General features: G+C 42.5%; 1 protein-coding gene across 1 annotated transcript in view; it reads right to left on the bottom strand.

Annotated features, from left to right (window-relative positions):
• Positions 1 to 22,276, bottom strand: part of DAB1 (DAB adaptor protein 1) — a 282,513-nt gene that overhangs the window by 145,128 nt on the left and 115,109 nt on the right. Inside the window, exon 2 of the mRNA XM_039238907.1 lies at positions 1,000 to 1,139. Coding sequence (XP_039094838.1) covers positions 1,000 to 1,139 — 140 coding nt within the window. The remainder of the gene's footprint in view (positions 1 to 999; positions 1,140 to 22,276) is intronic.

Here is a 22,276-nt window from a genome sequence, read left to right as displayed (position 1 = left end):
TAATTTATATAATATACATACGAATACAAAGACATTGTAAGTTACACACTGATTTTCCTTGTGTGGTAGAATTATTATAGACAAATTCAATTCTTCTCTTTATACTTTTCTGTATTTTCAAAATACCTTAGACTGAACATTTTGTGAATTCTACAATCAGGAAAATACTTAACTTATGTGTATTAGATGCATAAAGTATTTTTGCGGACTTCCTGCTAAGTCATTTGTTTTTCTAATATTATAAATCACTTTTGAAAAAAAATGAAATAAAGACTGTATGAAGGTCAGAACACAGGAACAAAAAATGCCCTTTTTCATGTTTTAAAAGCCATTGAATAACACAGTATTCTTATTTTGTGTCTTTCTCTTCCCAATTTCTTCCTTAAGTTTCACAATAAAAAAGCCTTTTTTAAACATTTACAGTCAGAAACCTCTCTCCAAATCTCCAAATCTCCAAATCTTATTATGTATTACTTTAAAGAATGTATTCCTTTTATGAAGTGTTTGGAAACATTAATAGAATGAATAAAATTAGCTTTTACCTTAACAGAACATCTTTTCCCTATTTATCATACGGTAAAATATTTAAAATGTATTCAAAAATAACAAAGGGGTAAAGAGTCCTAAAATCTGAGGGACTATAAAATTTCACAGTTTAACTTTTATTTTTGCAGGCATTGCATGATGAAAATAAAATAGAATAAAATGTGATATGCTCAGAAATTACATCTCGTCTGATCTCGGAAGCTAAGCAGGGTCAGGCCTGGTTACTACTTGGATGGGAGAAATTACAGAACTGGGCGCAGCAAAGAATCCCCAGTAGTCACCCCATAATGACTGAACTCTCTTCCCAATGAATACATGCAGTGCTTCATCAGTGAACCAAGTAGTTTACTAATAAACGAGTAAGTTAAAAGTTTTACCATAATGATCATAATCACCTCCTTCCTTCAGTCCTATTAAACCCATAATATTGAAAGTAAACTGTTTGCACGGTACCTTGAGTTTCATCATGGAATCTTGACATAACTTGTCTCCCCGAGCTGCAGAAACCTCATCAATCCCGATCAGTTTGGCCTTGTACCGGACCCCTTCACCTTTAAACCTCTTTATCAAAGTGGCTTCACTGCGATCCTGACCTGAGAACAGAGAAAAGCATGGTTCAGGCAGGTAAGTACTCAGGTCCCATCGTCTTTAAATATCCACAGGGCCAAGATTTGGTCTCTGGTTTCACTTCATGTTCTGAGAAAGTCAAATCACTGGACTAAGTAGACAAGAATGGTAGTTCTCCTGGATGCAAGGTCTGGCTCTATCATTTTAAATCCAGAGGCAAATTACTTCTCTCTGAGCCTGTTTTCTCAGGCAAGAGAAAAATAAAATAAAACAGAGTTAAAAATAACCAACCCCAATGGGGCATGAAGATAATTAAATCAGACAACACGTGTAAAGCACCCAATACAGAGTTTGATGCATACTAGGTATTCAACAAATAATAATCACCCATCGAGTTCATGTCTGACATTCTGGTTACAATAGTATTAGCACTGAGCCTCTTTGGCATTTCCAGCATTTAATATGACTTTGGCCGGGGTCCAAGATCCTCTTACACCCAATTCCATGGGCTGTTTTATAGTGAGACTCCATAGTAATTGCTTTGTATCAACTAATGACCCGGGGACAATTATCAAAGAAATGGTTTTACAATATCTCTTCTGCTAACTCATGTGTGTGTAGAAATAGGCTACATGGTATGGTGTGCCCATATTCCGCAACAGCCTTTCTCAACAATTATTAACATAATATTTTGCTAAGATATGTCAACCAGAAGTTCAAATACATCCATATAAAAAAGGACAGTAAAGTTACTGTTAACTGAGTGTTTCACTGGAGATGTTTTATAAACTTTATTCCCACTCTTCATAAAAACTCAACCATATCCATTTTCTAGACAATGAAGATGAAGGTCATAAAAATTCAAGGAGCTTGTGCAAGTTCACACAATCAGAAAAAAAAAAAGATGAATACACAGTAATTAAAATTTCTAATATCATCAAGCTTTCATATAACTTGTCACAGGACGAGGCATTGCACATGTGGTTCTTAAAACCTGGAGCATCCTGATCTTCCAATATTCAGCTCCTGGAACATCATGAACTTCAACTTCCAATATCTCCTCCATCAAGCCTTCCATCGTTGGTCAGAAACTTTGAGCTGAGCACATTAGAGCTAACTACTTCCCTCTATCTATATGATCTGCAAACTAAGGCCTTTCATAATGTGGAGTTGAGAATTATCTCAGCTGAAAATAGAGGGAAAAAAACCCAGCAATGATTAATCACTGCATAGTGCTTTTCTACTGAAAAAAAAAACACAACTTGCATTTCATTCATCTATTCAATCATCCCTTACTGAGCATCTCCTCTGTGCCAGACGCTATAACTCACTGCAACAGATGTATGAGACTAAGTTTGGGGCCCTATAAGCTCAAGATTTTGGCGACCGAAAATAAAAATGCGTAAATGCGCACTGTGCTGGTTGTGTAAGAAGGTACCAGGCTTTAGTTGGACATCTTCATTCAGATCATGGCTTTCTCACTTGAAAGCCAACTAAACTGTCTGCTCAGCCTCGGTTTCCTCATCTGACTAATGTGGATAAAATATCCACCTTCAGATTCATTGTGAATAGTAACTTATAGGAGATAGTATGTGCGGAGCATGAATTCACATAGTAAATGCTCAGAAAATGGCAGCTGCTGCCACTATTACCAGCCTAGTGAAAGAATAGAAGATAGAATGCCGAAGGAAGGAGGGCACAAAGAAATGTCTGCAGAGCCAGACCCCTAATTTCCAGCTGATGCTTTTTCTCACTGTACACTTGCTGACTCCTCGTATAGTGAAGCCTTTGAATTATATTCCACAAAGCAGATATAACATATGGATGATTAGTCAGAACCTATAATCGATGTAAAAATTAAGCCTCAGGGTTCTGTGAGGGCAGATGTCAAAGATTAAAAAGCTAAGAACAAAGGGGACATTTGCCATGATAAACCCTGTACAGACATCTATCCAAACAACAGGGCTGGGACTACAAGTCAGCTCTCCCTGCATTACCATGGAATGTTGGAGAGGAGTGGCCTATGGCTTACTCTATTTCTTGGGAAGGTTATCTTACTCCACCACAAATACCATCTCAGCCTTTTCAACCTATGACACTATTTCAGTCACTAATCAAATCCCGTGCACTATTAGGAACTTCTCCAAGCTTTGCTTATAATAACCATACCAGGTAGCACTTACCATGTTCTGTACAATGCATGTTGTATACACCAACTTGTTTAACCTCAGAAGTAATCCTAGAGGTAGGTACTGTTATCCAGGTTTTATAAATGAGAATCTAAATTAAACATCTAAGAGGCCAAGTACTTGTCCAAACTTACTCAGGGGGACCTGAACCCAGACATGGCTGATGCCAAAGCTCAGGTGTATGGGTTTGCTTGGGTTCTGTGTTTTTAAGCCTGTTCTCTTAATCACTGTGATTAGTTGCTTCTCATTAGACCTCACTTCCCCATCTTTACGTTGTACCAAAATTCACCTGGCCCAAATCTGTTGACACCCAATACACTGGCAGCATTAAAATTCCACTGGAGAGACAGCTTGAAGATGGAACACATAGCTTCCAGCCTCCACGTCACTGTCCCCCAAATTGTCCATGAGCCAGATACAAAGACAGCCTTAAGAAGAATTTGTTAAAGCACAGAGCTCTACCAAGGAGGATGCTTCATAAGGAGGCAGAGCCAGATCAGGTGAACAAGGGCAGAGATTAATAAGAAAATATTAGGCCATTTAGAGGAAAATAGGGAGCCCAATTTAGATTAGGACCCAGGGCCAAGCTAATTTGTATGAAGGGCACTTATGCAGTAGATAATCCAGTTTCTCATTAAATTCTCCACCATTAAAAGGGTAATTTTTCATGAGCACATCTTGAGCAAGGTCTCAGTTATATTAGTTAAGAAATAAATAACAGATATCAGAGCCAGAAGGCTATTCCATCAGAGGCACATACGATTTGAGAGGGCTAGGGAAAGGGTCAGTCTTCAGGCATCCTAGGTCATCATGAATCCGCAGCCCATTTTGCTGAAAGCACCACCGACAGTAGGCGTCGGGATGGACAGAAGAAAGGACCCATGTTTAAGGAACATCATCAACATCATCACTATCAATTATTGACCAATTACTATACCAGCTGCTGTGCCAAGATTTTACACACAATCTCTCATTTCACCCTCACACTTGCTCTTTATGTTACACTCTGTCACCTGCCCTATATTACAGAAGATAATGACCAATACCAAGAGCAGAGTCTGAATTTTTTTAAAGAACAGCTTTATTGAGATATAATTCCCATACCATTCAATTCAATCTTTTCAAGTAGGCAACCTCGACAACCACTAATGCATTTTCTGTCTATATGGACTTGACTATTCTAGAAACAAACTACATTTCCAGAACAAATAGATGGTAGCATACAATGTGTGGTCCTTTGCAACCAGTTTCTTTCTCTTATCATCACATTTTCAAGGTTATTCCATATTACAGCCTGTGCCTGTACTTCATGTGTTTTTTGTTTTGTTTTTTGTTTTGTTTGGTATCAAGATACTGCATCAGCTGATGGACATTTAGGTTGTTTCTATTTGGGGGCTATTAGGAACAATGCTGTTAAGACACTGGTGTATCAGTTACTGTCTGGGCATGGTCTTCAATCCTCTCTTAGTATTATACCATTTCTCTCCTAGGTATAATACTGGGTCATAGGGTAACTCTATGTTTACAAAGTTTTAGGAAACTATCGAAGTGTTTTTTTCCAAAGTGGTTATACCAAGTTTACAATCCCTCCTGCAAAGCATGAGGGTTTCAGTTTCTCTATGGGATAGTCTTGCCAATATTTGTCTTTTTTGCTTTAGCTATCCTTGTGGGTTGTTTAGTGATATCGCAGTTTTGTTTGGCATTCTCCTCAGGATTAACGACGTTGAGCGTCTTTTCTTGTGCTTATTGTCCTTTTGCAAATCTTATTTGGAGAAATGTCTATTCAAATCTGACACGGTCAAATCTAACAGCCTGAATTTGAACCCGGGTGTTATGAAAAATCTCATGCTTTTAACCATTAGGCTCTTCGGCCTTGGTTGACCTTATACCATACTCTGTTATGGCACCTGCCACTTTTTGCTTTGTGTCACAGCTATTTGTGTAGATGCCTTATGGAGCCTATAATAAATTGGCAGCTATCTTACCTCTAAGACAAGTACATCATAAACACTCACACGATGCCTGATCTTCTGAGACCTTATTCCCCTTAGTCTTCCAGGGAAGACTACTGGAAATAGGCATTGTCATCATTCCAGAAATGAAGAAACCAAGACCAGAGAGGTAACCAAAATTATAGCAAGCTGAGCTGGGAATAGAATCTCATCATGTCCTATTCCAAGACTGGAGATCTTCCACTGGGAGGCAAAAGTGTTTAATGTCCCAGAACAAGAGCTCTGGATTCGAAGGACTTGCATTCTGGTTCCAACTTTCCCATCCACTCCCCTAATTGTGATGCATTGGGTAAGCTCCCTTCCATGTCTGCCATAGTGTCTTTGTTTGTGAAGTGTAGATAATAACTATTGCTCCCATACTAGGTCACTGGGAAGGTCAAAGAAATGACACATAGACAGCAATATAGGACAGTCACTGACAGAGCTCAATCAAAATTGACCACTGTTATCTGGGTGATACTTCCAGTTTGTCTGGGGCAGTCCTGTTTACATCTCTTGTCCTGACACTATTATTACTATCATCCTATGTAATCCTATCCTATCCTATTCCAATCCTATCCTAATCCAATCCCATTTGATAATCCTATCAAAATTATCCCAGTTTGGATAAAAAATTGTGTGGTCATCCTAATTATATCATCATCGTTTGTATACTACACTGCCCCAGGGTGTTCTTTGTGCTAGGCAATGTGCTACCTAGGTATGCCGTAAGGGTCTCCTCTCCCATCTGGAGGAAGCCACACTTTAGAAAGGGAAACATATGGCTTTACAAATTATGACCAGGGCTGTGAAGGTCATATGGAGCTGAGGGGAAGAGAGGTTACTTGTTTGGTGGGGAGAGGATTAGGAACAGCTGTAGAGGTGAAATGTCATTTGAGGGAGGCTTGGTGAGAAAGCAGGGTTCATCAGGCAGAGAAGTGAGAGAGAAACTTCCAGAAGAGTAAAAAATGTGATGATATTTGGGGAAAAGTGAGTCATTGGGTTAGGCTATGTTTTAGAATCACCTCGGGAACTTTTACAAATTGTACCCCACAGATTCTGGTTAGAATGGTTTGGGGTGAGCCTGGGACAATTAACGTGCTTGAGAAGTACTGTGCTAGAGCACAGGCCTCACAAGATGAAGGCCAAGGCTGTGGGGGCCTTTTCCTAGAAGGCCTGAAGCTTTGGACTCTGTTCTGTAGACCAGAGGAGCGCTCAATGACCCTGTCTGTTGTGAGGATTGGATGCAAATAACACTGGGGCAACATTTGGGGAAGTATAAGGCTCTCACTGATTGATGCATTGACCATGTAGCCTTTCATTCACTCAGTCAATATATATATTGAGTACCTACTGTGTGTTCTCCTTTTTAAGCTTATTAATTTATTTTGGGGGTGGGAGGGGCAAAGAGAGAGGGGGACAGAGGCTCCAAAGCAGGCTCTGTGCTCACAGCACCAAGCCTGATGAGGGGCTCAAAGTCTCAGACCATGAGATCATGACCTGAGCTGAAGTCAGACACTCATCCAACTAAGCCACCCAGGTGCGGCACCGTACCCTCACTCCCCCACCCACCTATATTTTAATATAATGGAGAATCACCTGTAAAACAACCACCACCTCAAAATCCTAAATCAAAGATTCCTAAATACCATCCACCGAGACTCAGAGTCTAGTGGGATGGACCCAGTAGTGTTTGAGGATGGCCTGTCTTCTGTATCTGGATAAACTCTGTCTACTGGATCCCATCCTAGAAATAGAAATTCAGAGTGGTCACATTGCCTCAACTGATACATCTAGGTCAGACCCCGAGCCAGGATTTAAGAAAAGGTCTGCCTCAGTCCACAGAACCAGGATTTCCAGGGTTTTGATTTTTATATTCAACCACATGTCTCTCTTGTGAAAGAGTGAAATATTTTTGAGCCTTTAAATAAATCAAAAATAGGCATATTTCTGTACAATTTATATGTACATAGCATATACATGTACCACTTACAAACTACATCTAAATGTAAATGCTCATTTGTCTTAAAATTTTATAGTTTAGAACAAAATATAAATAGATACCTCATAATTTCCTACATCCCCTGCAGATTATCCTGCATACCCTGGGGCAGTCTGCATCTCATAATGCTTCCTTCCTTGCATATTGCTCTGAGAAGTCACAATATGAAGAATCCTCAGGGAATCATGGCAAACCTACACTCCTGATAAGCCATGTGAGTTTTCAAGAATGGCCCATTTCTAATTTTACAATGGACTGCTGGTATCCCTAGCAGGTGCTGTCCTTCATCGATGGTAGGGGTGGGCAGGGTGCACATCCCTTACTTTAAAACATCTGGAGGCACCCAGGAGTCACCAGAAAGATACCTCCACTGTCACCCTCTAATTCCTGCCCCATGCTGCCTCCAAAGAGATCCAGCCCCAATGCCACCTCATCACTGCACTACCACCCTTAAAATGTCACTGCCTTCAACCTGCCCATGACAGGCGGCCTCCTCTCCTCCCATCTCATTTCTGCTTAAACTCCAGTCTTCTGGGACAGGCTTCCCCATGCCCTTTGACCACCCTATTTCCTCTTCTCTGACTTGCCTTGTCTCCTTGATAAATGTTGCAAGTATACCTTCAGATCAAGTACATCTTCTACTCTGCGGGCTGGTGCTTTTTTATTTATTTGTTTCTTTGTTTATTTATTTATTCTTTTTTAAGCACTCCTCCTTTCCTAACCCCCATACCCCTCTGACTAAAATTAACCTCTTTAACATACCTTACAAGACATCTCTTGAACCCATCAACCTCACTTTGGACCCCTTTCTGCCATTTCTCTCACATTCTGTTCTTTATCCAGATTCTCCAACAGACCCTCTTCTGTGCAACCTCATGCTGTGCTCTTGGGTTTTGCACCTGCTATTCTCTGGGCCTGGAAGGCATTTCCCGGCCCTTTCTTTATCTCCTACCCCTCCCCTTCCACACCTGAGGTCTCAGCACAGCACCATGTGCCCAGGGGGCCTCTGATCCCAGGGGTCTATCTGCAAGGTCCCCTCTGAGATGCATCTGCCATATTCTCCTGATAATCTCCTTGCGTTCTTGAAATCAATTAATCTCATTTGTAATGATCTGTTTAAACTCAGCCTTCTCCTGAGTCTGTGAACTCCAGAAAGTCAGGGAGAGTATTGGAATTGTTGACCGTGATACCAGAGCTCAGCATTTTCCTAACACATACACAAATTTCACAGTATTCCCTCACAGCATCTGTCACGGCTTCTGTAGCACCTCGTTGACTTTATCTTCATGCCTCCTCCTCTGCACCTGAACTCCACCAGGACGGGGGCTGGGATGGAGTCCTCTGTCGTTTCTGAACCTAGCACGGTACCTGACACAGAGTGGACCCACAGGGCCCAGCTCTCCTGAATAACTGAATAAGTGAATAAATTTATTTCTGTATGCAAAAGAAACAAGCAGACTCCTGGGGCCAGAATCACTATGAGGAAGTGGAAGGGGTCACCAAACACCCCTTCCATACAGACCCTATTTCAAATCTATTCTGTGAGTGTGATGCACTTGATCTCCAAGAAATAAAAGCCCTATTGAGATAAAGTAAATGTCACACCCATAGTTATTTTCACTGTTGCCATTGCTTTAAGCCATTAAGGAAGAACGTTTCTCAACCTCATCACAACCCGGTCCCCTTATAACCCAGGAAATGCCTGCCTCTCCTCAGAATTTAAATCGTGGCAGTCCCCCAGGGCATTGAGGCATGAGTAAATTCTGTGGTTTGAACAGACTTCAAGGTCTGGTCAGGAAGAACCTGGAGACACTGTCTCAGAACAGAAGGCACTGCCAACGTGGAGGTCCCACACTGGGAGTGACTGTGCGGAAGCTTCAACTACCAAACACCTCTGTTAAGTCAGGATTCAGGGGCGCCTGGGTGGCTCAGTTGGTTAAGTGGCTGTCTTCGGCTCAGGTCATGATCTCGTCGATTGTGGGATCGAGTCCCACATTAGGCTCTGTACTGACAGCCAGCTCAGAGCCTGGAGCCTGTTTCAGATTCTGTGTCTCCCTCTCTCTTTGACCCTCTCCTGCTCATGCTCTCTCTCTCTCAGCAATTTAAAAAAAAAAAATTAAAAAAAAAGAAATCAGGATCCAGAGAAAGCAGGCAATTAGCATTTTTTTGGAGCTGAGCAGAGAGCCCACAGAATCCACCAGAGTAATAAATAGTCTCGGTCTGCTGCTCCAGGCTGCTCACTAAAGACTGCTAATGGCCAAATAAAAGATATTTCACACCCAAGATTACTTTCTCTTTACCCACCCCCCCATCACACATTATAATGAGCACTGCCACAGAAACTCACACAAGAGCCAAGATAAATGTTGTTGTTGTTGTTTTCTAACATGGTCAGCCTGGTTGTGAATTCTTTTAGCTTTTGACAGTTACAGTATTTCCTTGTCTGGCAGAGGTCAACTTCAACAAATTTCTTATATTGAGCTGAGCTTTCACTTTTGTGTTCAGATACTTATACATCTAAGGAAGTGTCGCAGTTAGCTCTGTAACAAAACTACCACAGACTGAGTGGCTTAAACAACAGTTCTCGGGGCTGAAAGTCCAAGATCAAGGTGGTCAGAGTGAATATGCTCTCTCTCTTCCTTTTACAAGGGCACTAATCCCATTATGTGGCTGACCCTCATGACTTAATCTAAACCTAATTACCTCCCCAAAGCCCCACCTCCAATACCATCACATCAGGGGCTAGGGCTTCAATGTATGAATTTTCTTGGGTGGATGGCTAGGGGGGAGGTAAGACACCAATATTCAGTCCATAATAAGGGGGCCAGAATTTGGGAGGAGTAAAAAGCTGGATGATACCTGAAGACCAGCCTGTCCCATTTTTATACAATGTCTTACTGAATAATCACAATACCTTGGAGGCAGACACTGCAACCCACTGGGTGGGGGGAGGCTGGGGCACAGGAAGTGACATCACTGGCACAAGGCCACACTGCCAGTGACAGGCATGATGTCTAACTCTTGGGAGGCCAATCGTGTTTCAGTAGCTCTGCGACTTTGCGTATGTCTAATACTGGGCAATTTTTTTAACTTTTCTGAGTGCTAGCTGCCCCATCTGTAAAACACTGTAGTTATCTGCACTCCTCTCTAGGACAGTTAAAAGGGTTATATGAGATAACACACACTTTCCTCTTAGCACACTCCCTGGCACATCACAGCCATTCAGTAAATATTGCCTTCCTCCTCCCCAAATAATATATTTCACATTAAGCACCAGTGGCCCAAAGCTAACCCTAGCGAAGTCTATAGCAGGAGGAGTGATGCTCCCAGCTGTGTGGGAAATTTTTTTGGTTGCCTGGGAATAAGGGTGCAATTAGGAACAGGATGTTCCTTCCTGAAGGCAATCGCAGAGATCAACTTATGAATTATTAACACAATACCCAAACTGAGACATCCTCCCTCCTCCTGCATATCTACCTGAATCACCAGGCCATCCATCTTGATGATAAGAAAATTTCAAAGAGGTTCCCCCCTCCCCAGCCTGTCTAACGTGATTCTGTCCACTGCTGAAAGAGCTCTATTGTCTGTTATGTTGTCCAATTTAAGAACAGATTGTGGGGGGAATTTCAGAGCCCAGCAGCAGAGATAACTTATTTTACTTAGAATTCTATCTTGCAATTACCCAGGTGTTGATTTGCAATGGACAAATAATTATGTATACTGGCTGTGTAGGAGAGAATGCTGATTTTGTGTAATTAACTAGCTGGGTAGCAAGCAGAATATGGGGGACAACACACTTAGGGGGCCGTTAAAATGTGCTTTTATGAACATGGTTGCTGTCATTACTGCTAAAAGGTAAACTAATTAAGGAGCTAAAATAATATTCAACCTATTATTCATGCACACATTCCCTTAAAAAGATGTTCTTCACTGGTACTTCTGAAAAGAGCTCTCTATAAACGGCATCTAGAATCCACTGGCATCCTTCTGTGTAAAACCAAGTACTAAGATTCCAAAGATTCTAATTCAAGAGGCTGGGAATCTGCATTTTCAAAGACTGGCCTCTGACCCTGAGGCCGAGTCAGATTAGAGACAACTGCAGTATAAAGCAGTGTCTCTCAGTGACCCCTTATAGATGACCCGGTCCTTATGCTCTGATGGGGGAGTCTTCTTTCATTTCATTTGAGGTCTACTAGTACTCATCTCTCTCTCTTGCTCTCTCTCTCTCCCCTCCCTTCCTTTTTTTCCTTCTACCTCTCTCTCTTTCCCTCCCTTCCTCCTTCCTTTTCTTTCTCTATTTCTCTTTCTCTCTCTCTCTCCCTTTTCTTTCTTCCTTTCTTCCTTCTCTCCCTTCCTTCCTTTCCTGCTGGAAAAAGGGAGAAATGTCCTGGTTTTAAGACTGTAACAACATCTGTAATCCTCTGCGGCTCACTCCTTCTGAATCCCTCCATAAAGACCAAGGAACGTTGTATGTCCTGCTAATTTGGGCCTGCCCGGCACTAACCAGTTTGGCTTCTCAGCTGCAGCTTTATTTTTACATGCCTGCTTACTGACAGCCTGAGGATGGTACATACCACTGGCCTCTCAGGTGTTTTATGGCTAGGCTTCTGTCTTTTTCCTGGTGGCCAAGGGGCAAACTAGTGTGTGTTACCGCTAGTATCAGAGCAAAGCAGAGAACAGGCTTTAAAAGATTTGTACATCCTTCTTTATCACATCTTTCTTCCTTACAGTGGCTGAGAATGGTATGAATTATTTGTCCTTCTTACAGATGATAACACTGAGGCTGCAAGAGGGTAAAGACGGGTCCAAGACAACAGAGCTAGGAAAAGGCAGAGCCAGGAGTGCCAAAAAATAAATGGAGTTAATCAGAAGAAGTTTTAAGGAAGAGATTCTGAAGATTTGGGCTGGTAAGAAGTAGGATCACAGAGGGCAGGGAAGGACAAGTCTGAATCCACAGCCACAGCTTTTATTTTAGTTTCTGTTATCTGCAACTGAAAGAGTCCTATCCTGGGTGTGCTGTGGCTTGGACGGACAGACACAGAAGGTGAAGTAAAAAATACAAGAGGCGTGGGGCAGGGCAGGGAAATGAAAGGGGAGGAACAGTATCCAGGAGAGACCTGGGTTGCCAGCTGGCTTTGACTTTTAGAAAAAAGAGGAGGAGGGCTCAAGGGCAGCACCCAGTGCTCAAATAATAGAAACTGTTATTGATGTTCCATGAGGCTAAGCCTAATCAAGAAGGTCAATCTAGGGCTAACACCCTCCCACCACATGCATCTCAAAAGCCCCTGGCAAAAGGGTTGCGTGTTCACCAGCCATCGTGCCCAGCTGAGCCTGCAGGGGTGAGTGCAGCTGCCCAAGGGCATCCTCACCACCACAGGCACTGGGAGGTGCCGTGGGGTCTGCTCTTCTAATTCACAACTTGCCCTCTACCTCTTTGGCAAATGCACATCAGCACATATGAGGCATTTACAAAACCCTGGAAGCTGATGACAAGTGAAGACGATTTTGTTTTCAAGTGAAAAATAACAGGCGCATTTTTAAACCTTTTCTATTTTCAACAACTGCTTTTTTTCCCCATTTCTAATTACAAAGTGAAACATGCTCAAATCTTAAAATCTGGAAAATGCAGGAGAGAAAATAAAGGGGAAAGTCACCCATAATACACTCCAGGGATATCTATGGTTTCATTGGAGTATATACTCTCCAAAACTTTTCCTAAGTGGGCACACACACAAACACCCATTTCTCAAAAAAGGTATTCATGCTGTAAATCTGTAGCTTGCCTCTTTCATTTGGCAGTGCATTATATATTTTATTCCATATTGATCTTTTTTTGTAACATGATTCTTTGTGGCTGCATATCTCCTCATATACATGCATCCATGATTCATCTAAACAACCCCTTATCATCAGACAGTTACGACGTTTCTAGATAAAAACAGTGCAAGCAAATACAATACTGAGAATTCCTCATAGAGACAGCAGAAAGATGGATTTTCCCTGTGAGAATGCCTCCACGGAGTCTTTCTATACTTATCAGAGTGGACGCTTCATAATTTCCCCCTCCTCTTGTTCCACTCCAGGAAAGTGTGGGCTCACAATAGACAAATGTGTGCAAAATTTACCTCTCCCAATGTCTCCCAATGTCTTTCTTTGGGAGAAAACCAGGAGGGCAAAGGAAAGGTGTTTGTATGCCTTGGATTACAAAAGAATCCTTGTAAGCTCTGCACATGTTGCCTACGGAAAGCTGAGCGACTGCGAGTGAAGGAGTGAGAAGCAGGCGATGCGGATTTATCCCGTGAGCCGAGGTCACAGTGCAGCATACAGCAGCCGAACCCCTGAGCTGGAGTTCTCACCCAATGTGCATGAACACTCGGAATCTGAAAGTCCGCTCCTGGACCCAGACAGAGGTTAATTAAACCACAGATGGATGAGGGTTTCTATTTTCACATGCAGCTTGCAATTGGCCAAGAACTTCCTTCTGCAGCAGCTACAACTTTCATGGGGTCATCTCCATTAGAAAAAAACAAAAAAAACAAAAAAAAAAACAAAACAAAAAAAACAAGAGGATTTAATTGGGTGCCTCTGCTGCCAACTTGTTTGCAGACTATTTTTTAAGGGAGATTATTTTGGTCCTGGTATATTCTGGTGCAAGCAAGGCTCATGCTTTATCTTCCATCTGCCTTCCAAACAAGAGGGCTGTGTATACTATCGACTGATTAAATTATTTCTTTAGAGTACAAAGAAGTATTTGTGATGAAGACAACAGAGAGGGCAAATCAATTATTTACTGAGAAGGCTGCAATATAAATTACATTTGATTAAACTCAGAGATAAATCTCAGTGATGGAGGTTTTAAGTGGAATGTGCAGGAACAGACAGTGACTAAGTGCCCCCCGACATTGCTAGTAATGAATGCAAGGGCATGGGCCCAGCCCTGACACCCCTGGGTTTCTAACAGAGTCAGCTTGACAGTCATCCATGCCACAAACACATGTTGAATGACTACTATGCAGTACTGGCCCCAGGGCCAGAGTACAGTCAGGAACAAGAGAGAAAAAAGAAAATTCCTGCTTTCTTAGAGCTTCTGATCGAAAAGAGGAAGGAAGATAATAAGCCAGTAAATAAAAAATGAACAAGATGGGTCCAGATAGTGAAAAGTGTTATGAAGATGATAAAACAGTCTGATGAAATGAAGAGTGACGGGAAGGATTCTTTAGACAGGCTGGCCCAGGAAGGCATTTCTGTAAGAAATGACATTTGAAAGGAGCCGTGAACAAGAAAAGGGCAGTCATGCCGGGAGGGAATGTGTTTGGCCTGTTTACAAAACAGAGAGAAGCCAGTGTGATCAGAGCAGAGCAGTCTAGAGGGAGGAGGTGGGAAAAGGCTGCAAAGAAGGAGTCAGAGCTCCTTCCTGTGCTGCTTTAGAAGGCAGAGCAAGCACTGGGGATCTGGCTCCAGTGCCACCAGAGGCCACTGGGGGCCATCACACAAGCATATAACTCACCTGTTGTAAAAATTTCTCTGAATGCTCTGCAGCAAAAGGGGGCAAAATGGAAGCCAGAGCTCCTGTGTAGTCCAGCTGAGAGGTGGGATGAGAATGATGCAGCAGACACGGAGAAGGGGCGGGGGCTGAATAAGGGTACACCATGGAGGACTGGCAGGAAGGGCTTACTTGTAGATTGCCTGTGTAAGAGGCAGGAAAAGGGAGGAAGCAAGCATGACAGCTGAGTTTTGGTGTCAGGACCTGAGTAGAAGGCAGAGGCACTTCCTGATACCAAGTCATCCCAATCAGTGATGGCTAAAAAGCCAGTGGAACCTGGGGACTTAATGTTCAGAGCTTTTCAAATCCCAGATGTGCACAGAGCGTGTAGGATTTAGGAAATGCGACATCCCATTGCCTGCTCCACCACCAGGGCTCCAGTCCCTACAAAGTCACTGTAAATTCCTTATTTATAATACAGAATCCACAAGACCTCCCCTGAAGTCTGCGAATGAAATAACGAAGTGGAAAGTGAAGGTGCCCCGTCCGGTGAACAGGTACGTGTTCTTATAAGTTCCTTTCCCTCCAGTTTAAATTTGGCACCAGAGTTTAGACTAAACTTTATCAATGCTTGAAAAGCCATGGCTTCTTTTCAAGTATGATTTTTCTCATACGAAAGCGGCACTTTGTTTTTATTTTTTGTTTTTGTTTCTCTTTTTCATTGGTTCTGTATTGCTTCTATCTCACTGAGAGTTGAGACCTTATCTCATTCATCAAGAGTAGACCCCTTCTACTAGAATGTTTGGGCCCCAGCTGACTGCCCTTTCCCACACCGCGTGTCCTCACAGTGGCCACATTTATACAGTATGACCCCATCCTCAGGCGTCTTTTGATTAAACTGGATGGTGACACTTGTTCTAAGCTATGTTGGTTAGAGCCTCATTCTTGGGAATTGAAAACTGAAGCACAGAGAGGAGTCAATTTATCCTTGTGACCAGAATCGTAACATGGGACTGTAGAATTCGGGAGAGCCATCTTTCCCTGCCTGAGTAAGAGAAAGGCAATCTTACGAGAAAAAGCAAAGGGAAAAGATGTTCTGGAAGAAGTTACCACAGACAAAGTACTATTGGGGTCCTTACTGATTCCAAATCCCTGGGTCATCTTCCCAGAGGCTCACCTAACACATGCTCTTCCTTAAGTTCTGTGACACACCTCTGAGTCCTTATTGATATGGCCCTCTGTTATGTTTAAGTCCATTCAAGTTGATTTCTGTTGCTTATAACGAGAAGACTTTCATTAATAATGGATGTGCATTTCTGTCTATCTGGCTCTTCGCCCACTGCTGGGTGGCAGTCACCGAATGCCTGCTGAGGAGAAAAGATGTGAATGGCTGTGCCCAGTTTGCTGCCCCAGAAATTCTTGCTTTATGCTCAATTTTCTCTCCTCAGCTTCCCATCTGCTAATAAAGTCACAAAAAGAGAAAGAGTTTGGGTTTAGATTATTTCCCTCCCACTTTTATCGCTAAGATCTCAGACCTCAAACAGTCCAGTTTTTGTAGTTTATCTCCCTGAATGACTTAGCTTTCAACGAATTTAACATATACGAATGAATTATTTCCTAAACAACTTCTTTTGGTCCCTTTTCTGCCAACAAAATAAAAACATTGACAGGTCTTTTTTGATCAAATAACAAAAGCATGAATACCTGCACAACCTTGCTGATTTCAACAAAGCACCTCCCTTCCAAAGATCTCAATGTAGTGGCAAGTGTGATCTTAATGCTTCCTGAAGCACTGTAGCAAATTTCCAGGAAGAATATGTGACACATTTGGACAATCAGCAATAGCAGGATACAACAGGTCAATGGAAAATAGAAATAAGTATTAAATCTCAATTTTATTCAGTCAACACTTTATGAACATCTTTTATGTAATTGACATTGTGCCAGGGGCTGTGGGACCACCATTTATTAAAGACCTACTATGCTCCAGGTACAGTGGTAGACATTTTCACATACATTACTTTTCTGACGGCCCATACACCAGCCCTATGTGGCATTTTTGAGCTCACTTTGTGCAGATGAGGTGAAGAAACCTGCCCAGAGTTCACAGAACCAGTAAGGATATGTGATTCATCCAGGATCCACTCCAGCTACGTTTGTTTCCACCTCTCTGTGTTTTCTGTCCTTACCTAAGTTGCTCCCCTGATGAGATGAGTTAGATGTACTCTTTGTAAGAGGTCCCCAGGCCATTGGAAGAAACACAGTTTCATAAAAGGGAATGTTTCGTAAACAAAGATGTCACCAATGTGCAAAGACAGCTCCAGGAAAGAATTGCACATTCTGATGGATGGGACAGGGGCTGGCTGCACGGATGAGGTGGCATTTCGACGGGATACTAAGTGATGTAAAGGATCCTATAGTAAACTTTTTACAGGAATCCTGACAAAATGGAAATATCCATTATAGCACACCTATTCAGTAAGGGCGGGGAAAATGGTGAAAGACATCATAATTAAGGACCAATTATGGAATGTGTATGCCATTAATGACCCTAAGAGGTAGGTATTATTATTTTTTCAGTTTTAGAGACAAGGAAAATAATGTTCACAGTGGAAAGGTAACTTCTTCCATGTCACACAATCGTCATTTGCCTGTTGATTATTTCAAACCCAGGATGCTCAGTAATGTATTTTCCCTACTAAAGCATGTCTTCTGAAGAAGGGAAAGACAAAAAAAGAATAAAAGAAGAAAGGAAGAGCTACATATTATGGGTGCAATAAATTACAAGGTCATTCTCTACCCTCAAGGAATTTACAATCAAGTCAGGGAACTAATACATAAACCTCTGAAAACTGAAACAAGAAATCAAGGTAGAAAAACAAGTCAAGAACAATAAAAGTCATGGCCCAGGTCAGCTCAGGAATAACCAGCATATATATTATACTGAGCAGTGCCCTAGGGGGTTGGAGGAGAGAAACAGGATTTTGATGCAAGGTTCTTGGAGGGAATTTTCAGGGGGAGGTGGAGGTGAAGCCAGATCTCCATTCTTATGCACAATTTACATGAAGTGGAGGTCACTGAGGACCACCCTCAGCCAGAATTAAAGGCAAAATCAAGGTCACTAAAGTTGTTGGGATTGGAGCTTTATTGAATTTTGTATAGTAGCGACTTTTCCACCTTACCTGGCATCCCTCATGAGCAGGAATGGTACTAGGCACATTGGAGATGATGCCCATGTACTGAAAAGAACCTGAGATTCAGGGAAGGGCACGAGTTGTCCGAGTCAGATGGCCAGCAAGGCTGGGGGATGGGGGGTCAACAGACAGATGTGCCTGTATGACTCCAAAGTTCATGCTCTTTCCACTCCACTCCACTACCTGTGTGTTCTGGGCTCAGATTTTGAAGGGTTCTGAAAGTCAACCTAGATTTTCTCTGTAGGCGTCAAAGGTGTCTCTGTTCAGGACATTATTATAACATGGTCAGAGCTATATTATAGTGAAAATGTGTAAGCCTGGTTGAAATAAGGGGATTTGGGGTGGGGAACACCATTATTTTACTCCCTATTTCAGGAAAGAAATCAGTGAGAAGTGAAGAATCTCAAAGGCAATGTCTGTACACTGACAGTCCACAGACTGGACGATCTGGTTCCAAATCACCAAAAAGGAGATGACCACAACAAAGGTCACTGAGGAGAGTTAATAACATGATATGCTTTCATGAAGGTAAAGTCATTAAGGACTTACAGATTCCAATGGGCCTTCTTCCATCGCCGCTTTCCTTGGCCCCTCCATATAACTGCACATCTCAATGCCCCCTCCTTCTTGAAGAAGCTGTCCCTCATATGCTTCTGTGACTCTCTTGGTCTCCTTCCCTGACATGGTCATCCTTTCTTTCTAAATCCTAACTGGAGGTTTTCTCTAATGTTCTGTCCGTGGCCTTTCTTTATTTTCCCTTGTCAATCTCACCCTCTCTTCTACGACACTCTGATCAACATATTTAGCTCTCACACCTCTCCCAACCTCCATGCCCACATTCCTGTCTGCCTTCTATATACGGGCACCTACATTTCTTAGAGTGACCAAAATTCGGTAGGTACGGAAAAGATAGGACCTGTTTCTCCATTACTCAAACCACCCTTCTCTCTTTCTGCTGTTCCACTGCTGCCCCTGACATCATCGCCACCCCATGAAGCCTCACCAGGCCAAGCTAAAGGGTAGTGGCAATCATCTACCAGTGCATTACAGCAAGAGCAGCAGCACCACCCCACACACTGTGCAGCTGTTTGCAGGTCTGATGCACTAAGTGGGATTCTCAGTCATTGTTAAGTCTTCCGTGTCTAGGAGAGGGCCCAGCACAATGCAGGTAACATTTGTCAAATAAGTGCACACCATGGACAGTCTACCCGCCACCCAAGGTAGAAGCTTTGGAGAGACTTTTGATTTCTCCCCTTTTCCTTACCATGCCTTGTGCACCGATTCTAAGAATTGTAAATAACATTTCCAAAATGTCCTCACTGTCACCACCCTTCTGTTCTCATACCTTACCTAGATAATTCCATGGTCTACCGATCTACCTGTTTACTGTTTCTCCCTACTCCAATCCATTTGTTAGAGAATGACAAGATTGCTCTTCGGACAGTACATTCTTATGGTGTCTTTCCATTATTCAAAGTCTTCAGTGGTTCCATTTTCCTCCAAATCAAACCAAACATAATTTCTCATCTGTTTATTCTATATTTCATCAAATATATATGGGATACTGACTTGCTAAGCACTGAGGAGTTAAGGGTGAACTGGAAAGACAAATCCCATGCCCTGTGAAGATCACAGTCTTTTCAATTGGAAAGAAAACCTATTTCTTCTTCCTCACTTCCATTTGCCCCAATACAAGCTCTCGGCATCAGCCAAATGAAGCCCGGGTCCCAAGATACATCCTACATGCCTGCACATGCAGGGGTATTTTCCCACACAGTCAGGAATCAGAGCCTCTCTGACCTCATCTGCCAGGTCAACTCTGTACCTATCACTTTTTTGTTCCCACCTTCTGCCTGCCAGTCCAAAATTTGAACCTCCCAGTTCTCTCTTAAGTGATTAACTTAGATCCTTCCAAAATCATGTTTTCCTCTCCATCTCTCTCCCCTCGTCTATTAATTCCATTCCCAGATATTACCAAATGTCTCTTTAGCACACACTGAAACATTTCTTAATAAATGAAGATTTAAAAAACTGAAATAGGTACATACACCTTAAACCCTAGACATCAACTCCTTTACAAAACACAGTTTTCTAACACAGCTAAAATCTAGTCATAGACAGTCATCTGCAAAACTCACAGGTGTGTGTACCCTGTCAGAAGTTGCAGAGAAACTCTTCCTCAAGTTCTTTTTATTAAGTTTGCTAATATTTGTGGAGTCCTGAACTATGTGCCAGCCTTGATGTAAATATTTTGCAAGCATCGTCTCATTGACTTCTCATGGAAATCATATCACAGAGACACAGTCATCCCCAGTTTCCAGATGAGGAAACCAAGGCTTACAGAGGTAGAGGGGCTTGACCGAGGTTACACAGGTAGCTGGACTTTATGTGAACTCAGGTAATGTGAGTTTGAACCACTAACAACATACTGCCTCTCTTAGGGAGCTTATGCACACTAGTATGTAATTAGTGGATATAATATACTTAGCTAAGTGCTGGACACATAGTAATCATTCCATAAATGTGACAGACGAGAACTGGGGAGAGGGAAAACAGGCTGACAGATAAACACACAGGCGCAAGGCATATTCACATACACTACTGCACAAGCTCCTGGCAACAGACCTGTCAGGTACTTATTATTCACCTATTTTACAAATAAAGAAACTGAGATTCTGGCAGGTGCAGGAGCTTTGATACATCTTCCTACCTCATAACTTGGCAGGTGCAGGATTGTAATGTACATGTCTAAGTCCAGCTCCAGTGCCCTCGGATGTGACCCCATCGTCTCTTTCGTCTCTCCCAAACCTACACACACCTCATCTCCTTTGTATTCTGGCGATGTCTAGAAAAACAAAAGGGATCAGTCTATTCCTCAAAAGGCTGGTATAGATGTGAGTTTTGGAGAGGTCATGGGTTGGCTACTTTTGCTCTCATTCTCTGCATGGAAATCACCCACAGGTGTGAGGCTTTTGATACTTCAAAAATCCCCTCTCTGCGGGAATTCTGCAGCCTGCAGGCGGCTCGCTCGGCGGGGTCCTGGCTTCCTCACTGCTGTCTCGAACACTTGAAGGAGGCTGAGATCCTAGGTTCTCAGATCAAGGCAAAGGGTTCAATATGGATCGGCAGAAAAGAAAGGACTGTGTTTTCCACTGTGGCTGGAAAACTCTCCTCTGAGTCACTGGACGCAGTGCTGCTGGTTCCCAGAGCCTGAATTCTTTTACACTGAAAGCACTAAGAGTAGCGACAATGATGCTACTGTGGGGCCAGGCAGAGATTTCTCTCTAGGACATCAAACAGACAGCAAAGCTGGACGTAATAGGGCCGATTTCAAGGAAACGCCAGGGCAACGCTGAGATACAACCTTGGTCAGGAACCCAGAAGGAGATCCATTTTGAATTTTAAAATGGTTCAATTTCTATGAATGACTAAGTAAGGTGGTCTGTACTCACTTAATACAATTCAAATCACTCAGAATGTTTCCAGTAAAGGCTTCTCTCTCTACCTCCTGCTGCCTCCACGACACCTGTGGGTGTTTTTTTTTTTTTTTTTTCCTGCTACAGGAGAATCAGCAGGCCTAGAAGCAAAGAATCCCTCTCTTCCCAACTCTCAGAGATGCCTTAAAAAATGTTGTTTCAGGGGCGCCTGGGTGGCTTAGTCGGTTAAGCGTCTGACTTTCGCTTAGGTCATGATCTCGCGGTTAGTGGGTTCGAGCCCCGCGTCGGGCTCTGTGCTGACTGCCAGCTCAGAGCCTGGAGCCTGTTTCAGTCTGTGACTCCCTCTCTCTCTGACCCTCCCCTGCTCACGCTGTCTCTCTCTCTCTCTCCTAGAAATAAATAAAACATTAAAAAAAATTTAAAAAAAAATGTTGTTTCAAAATGACAAGAATGGCAACATGTTTATATCTGCAGTTCCTTTTCAGGTCGGCCTCACGAGGCAGTTCTCATTGTCAAATCTGCAGTGGGATGTGTGTGCAGAAGACTACCGCAGGCACTACCAAGAGGATTAAAAAATACATACTGCATATCACAGAGGACCAGTCTTGTGTGTGGCCTCTGGGACATCAAAAATGGACGTGCTGCATACCTAGGCATTTTTCCCCACCCCCCACCCCGAGGGTCCAGCACCACACTTATTTGATTATATTTAACAAATACCACAAACTGAGTGGCTTTAAACAACAGAAAATTGACAGTCTTATTTTTAATTAAAAATATGTGTAATGTTTGTTTATTTTTGAAAGAGAGACAGAATGTGAGCGGGGGAGGGGCAGAGAGAGAGGGAGACAGAATCTGAAGCAGGCT

This window comes from Hyaena hyaena, unplaced genomic scaffold (assembly GCF_003009895.1).
Source record: "Hyaena hyaena isolate Hyena2069 unplaced genomic scaffold, ASM300989v1 scaffold_5, whole genome shotgun sequence".
Lineage (NCBI taxonomy): Eukaryota > Metazoa > Chordata > Mammalia > Carnivora > Hyaenidae > Hyaena > Hyaena hyaena.
This window is presented reverse-complemented; position numbering and strand designations above follow the sequence as displayed.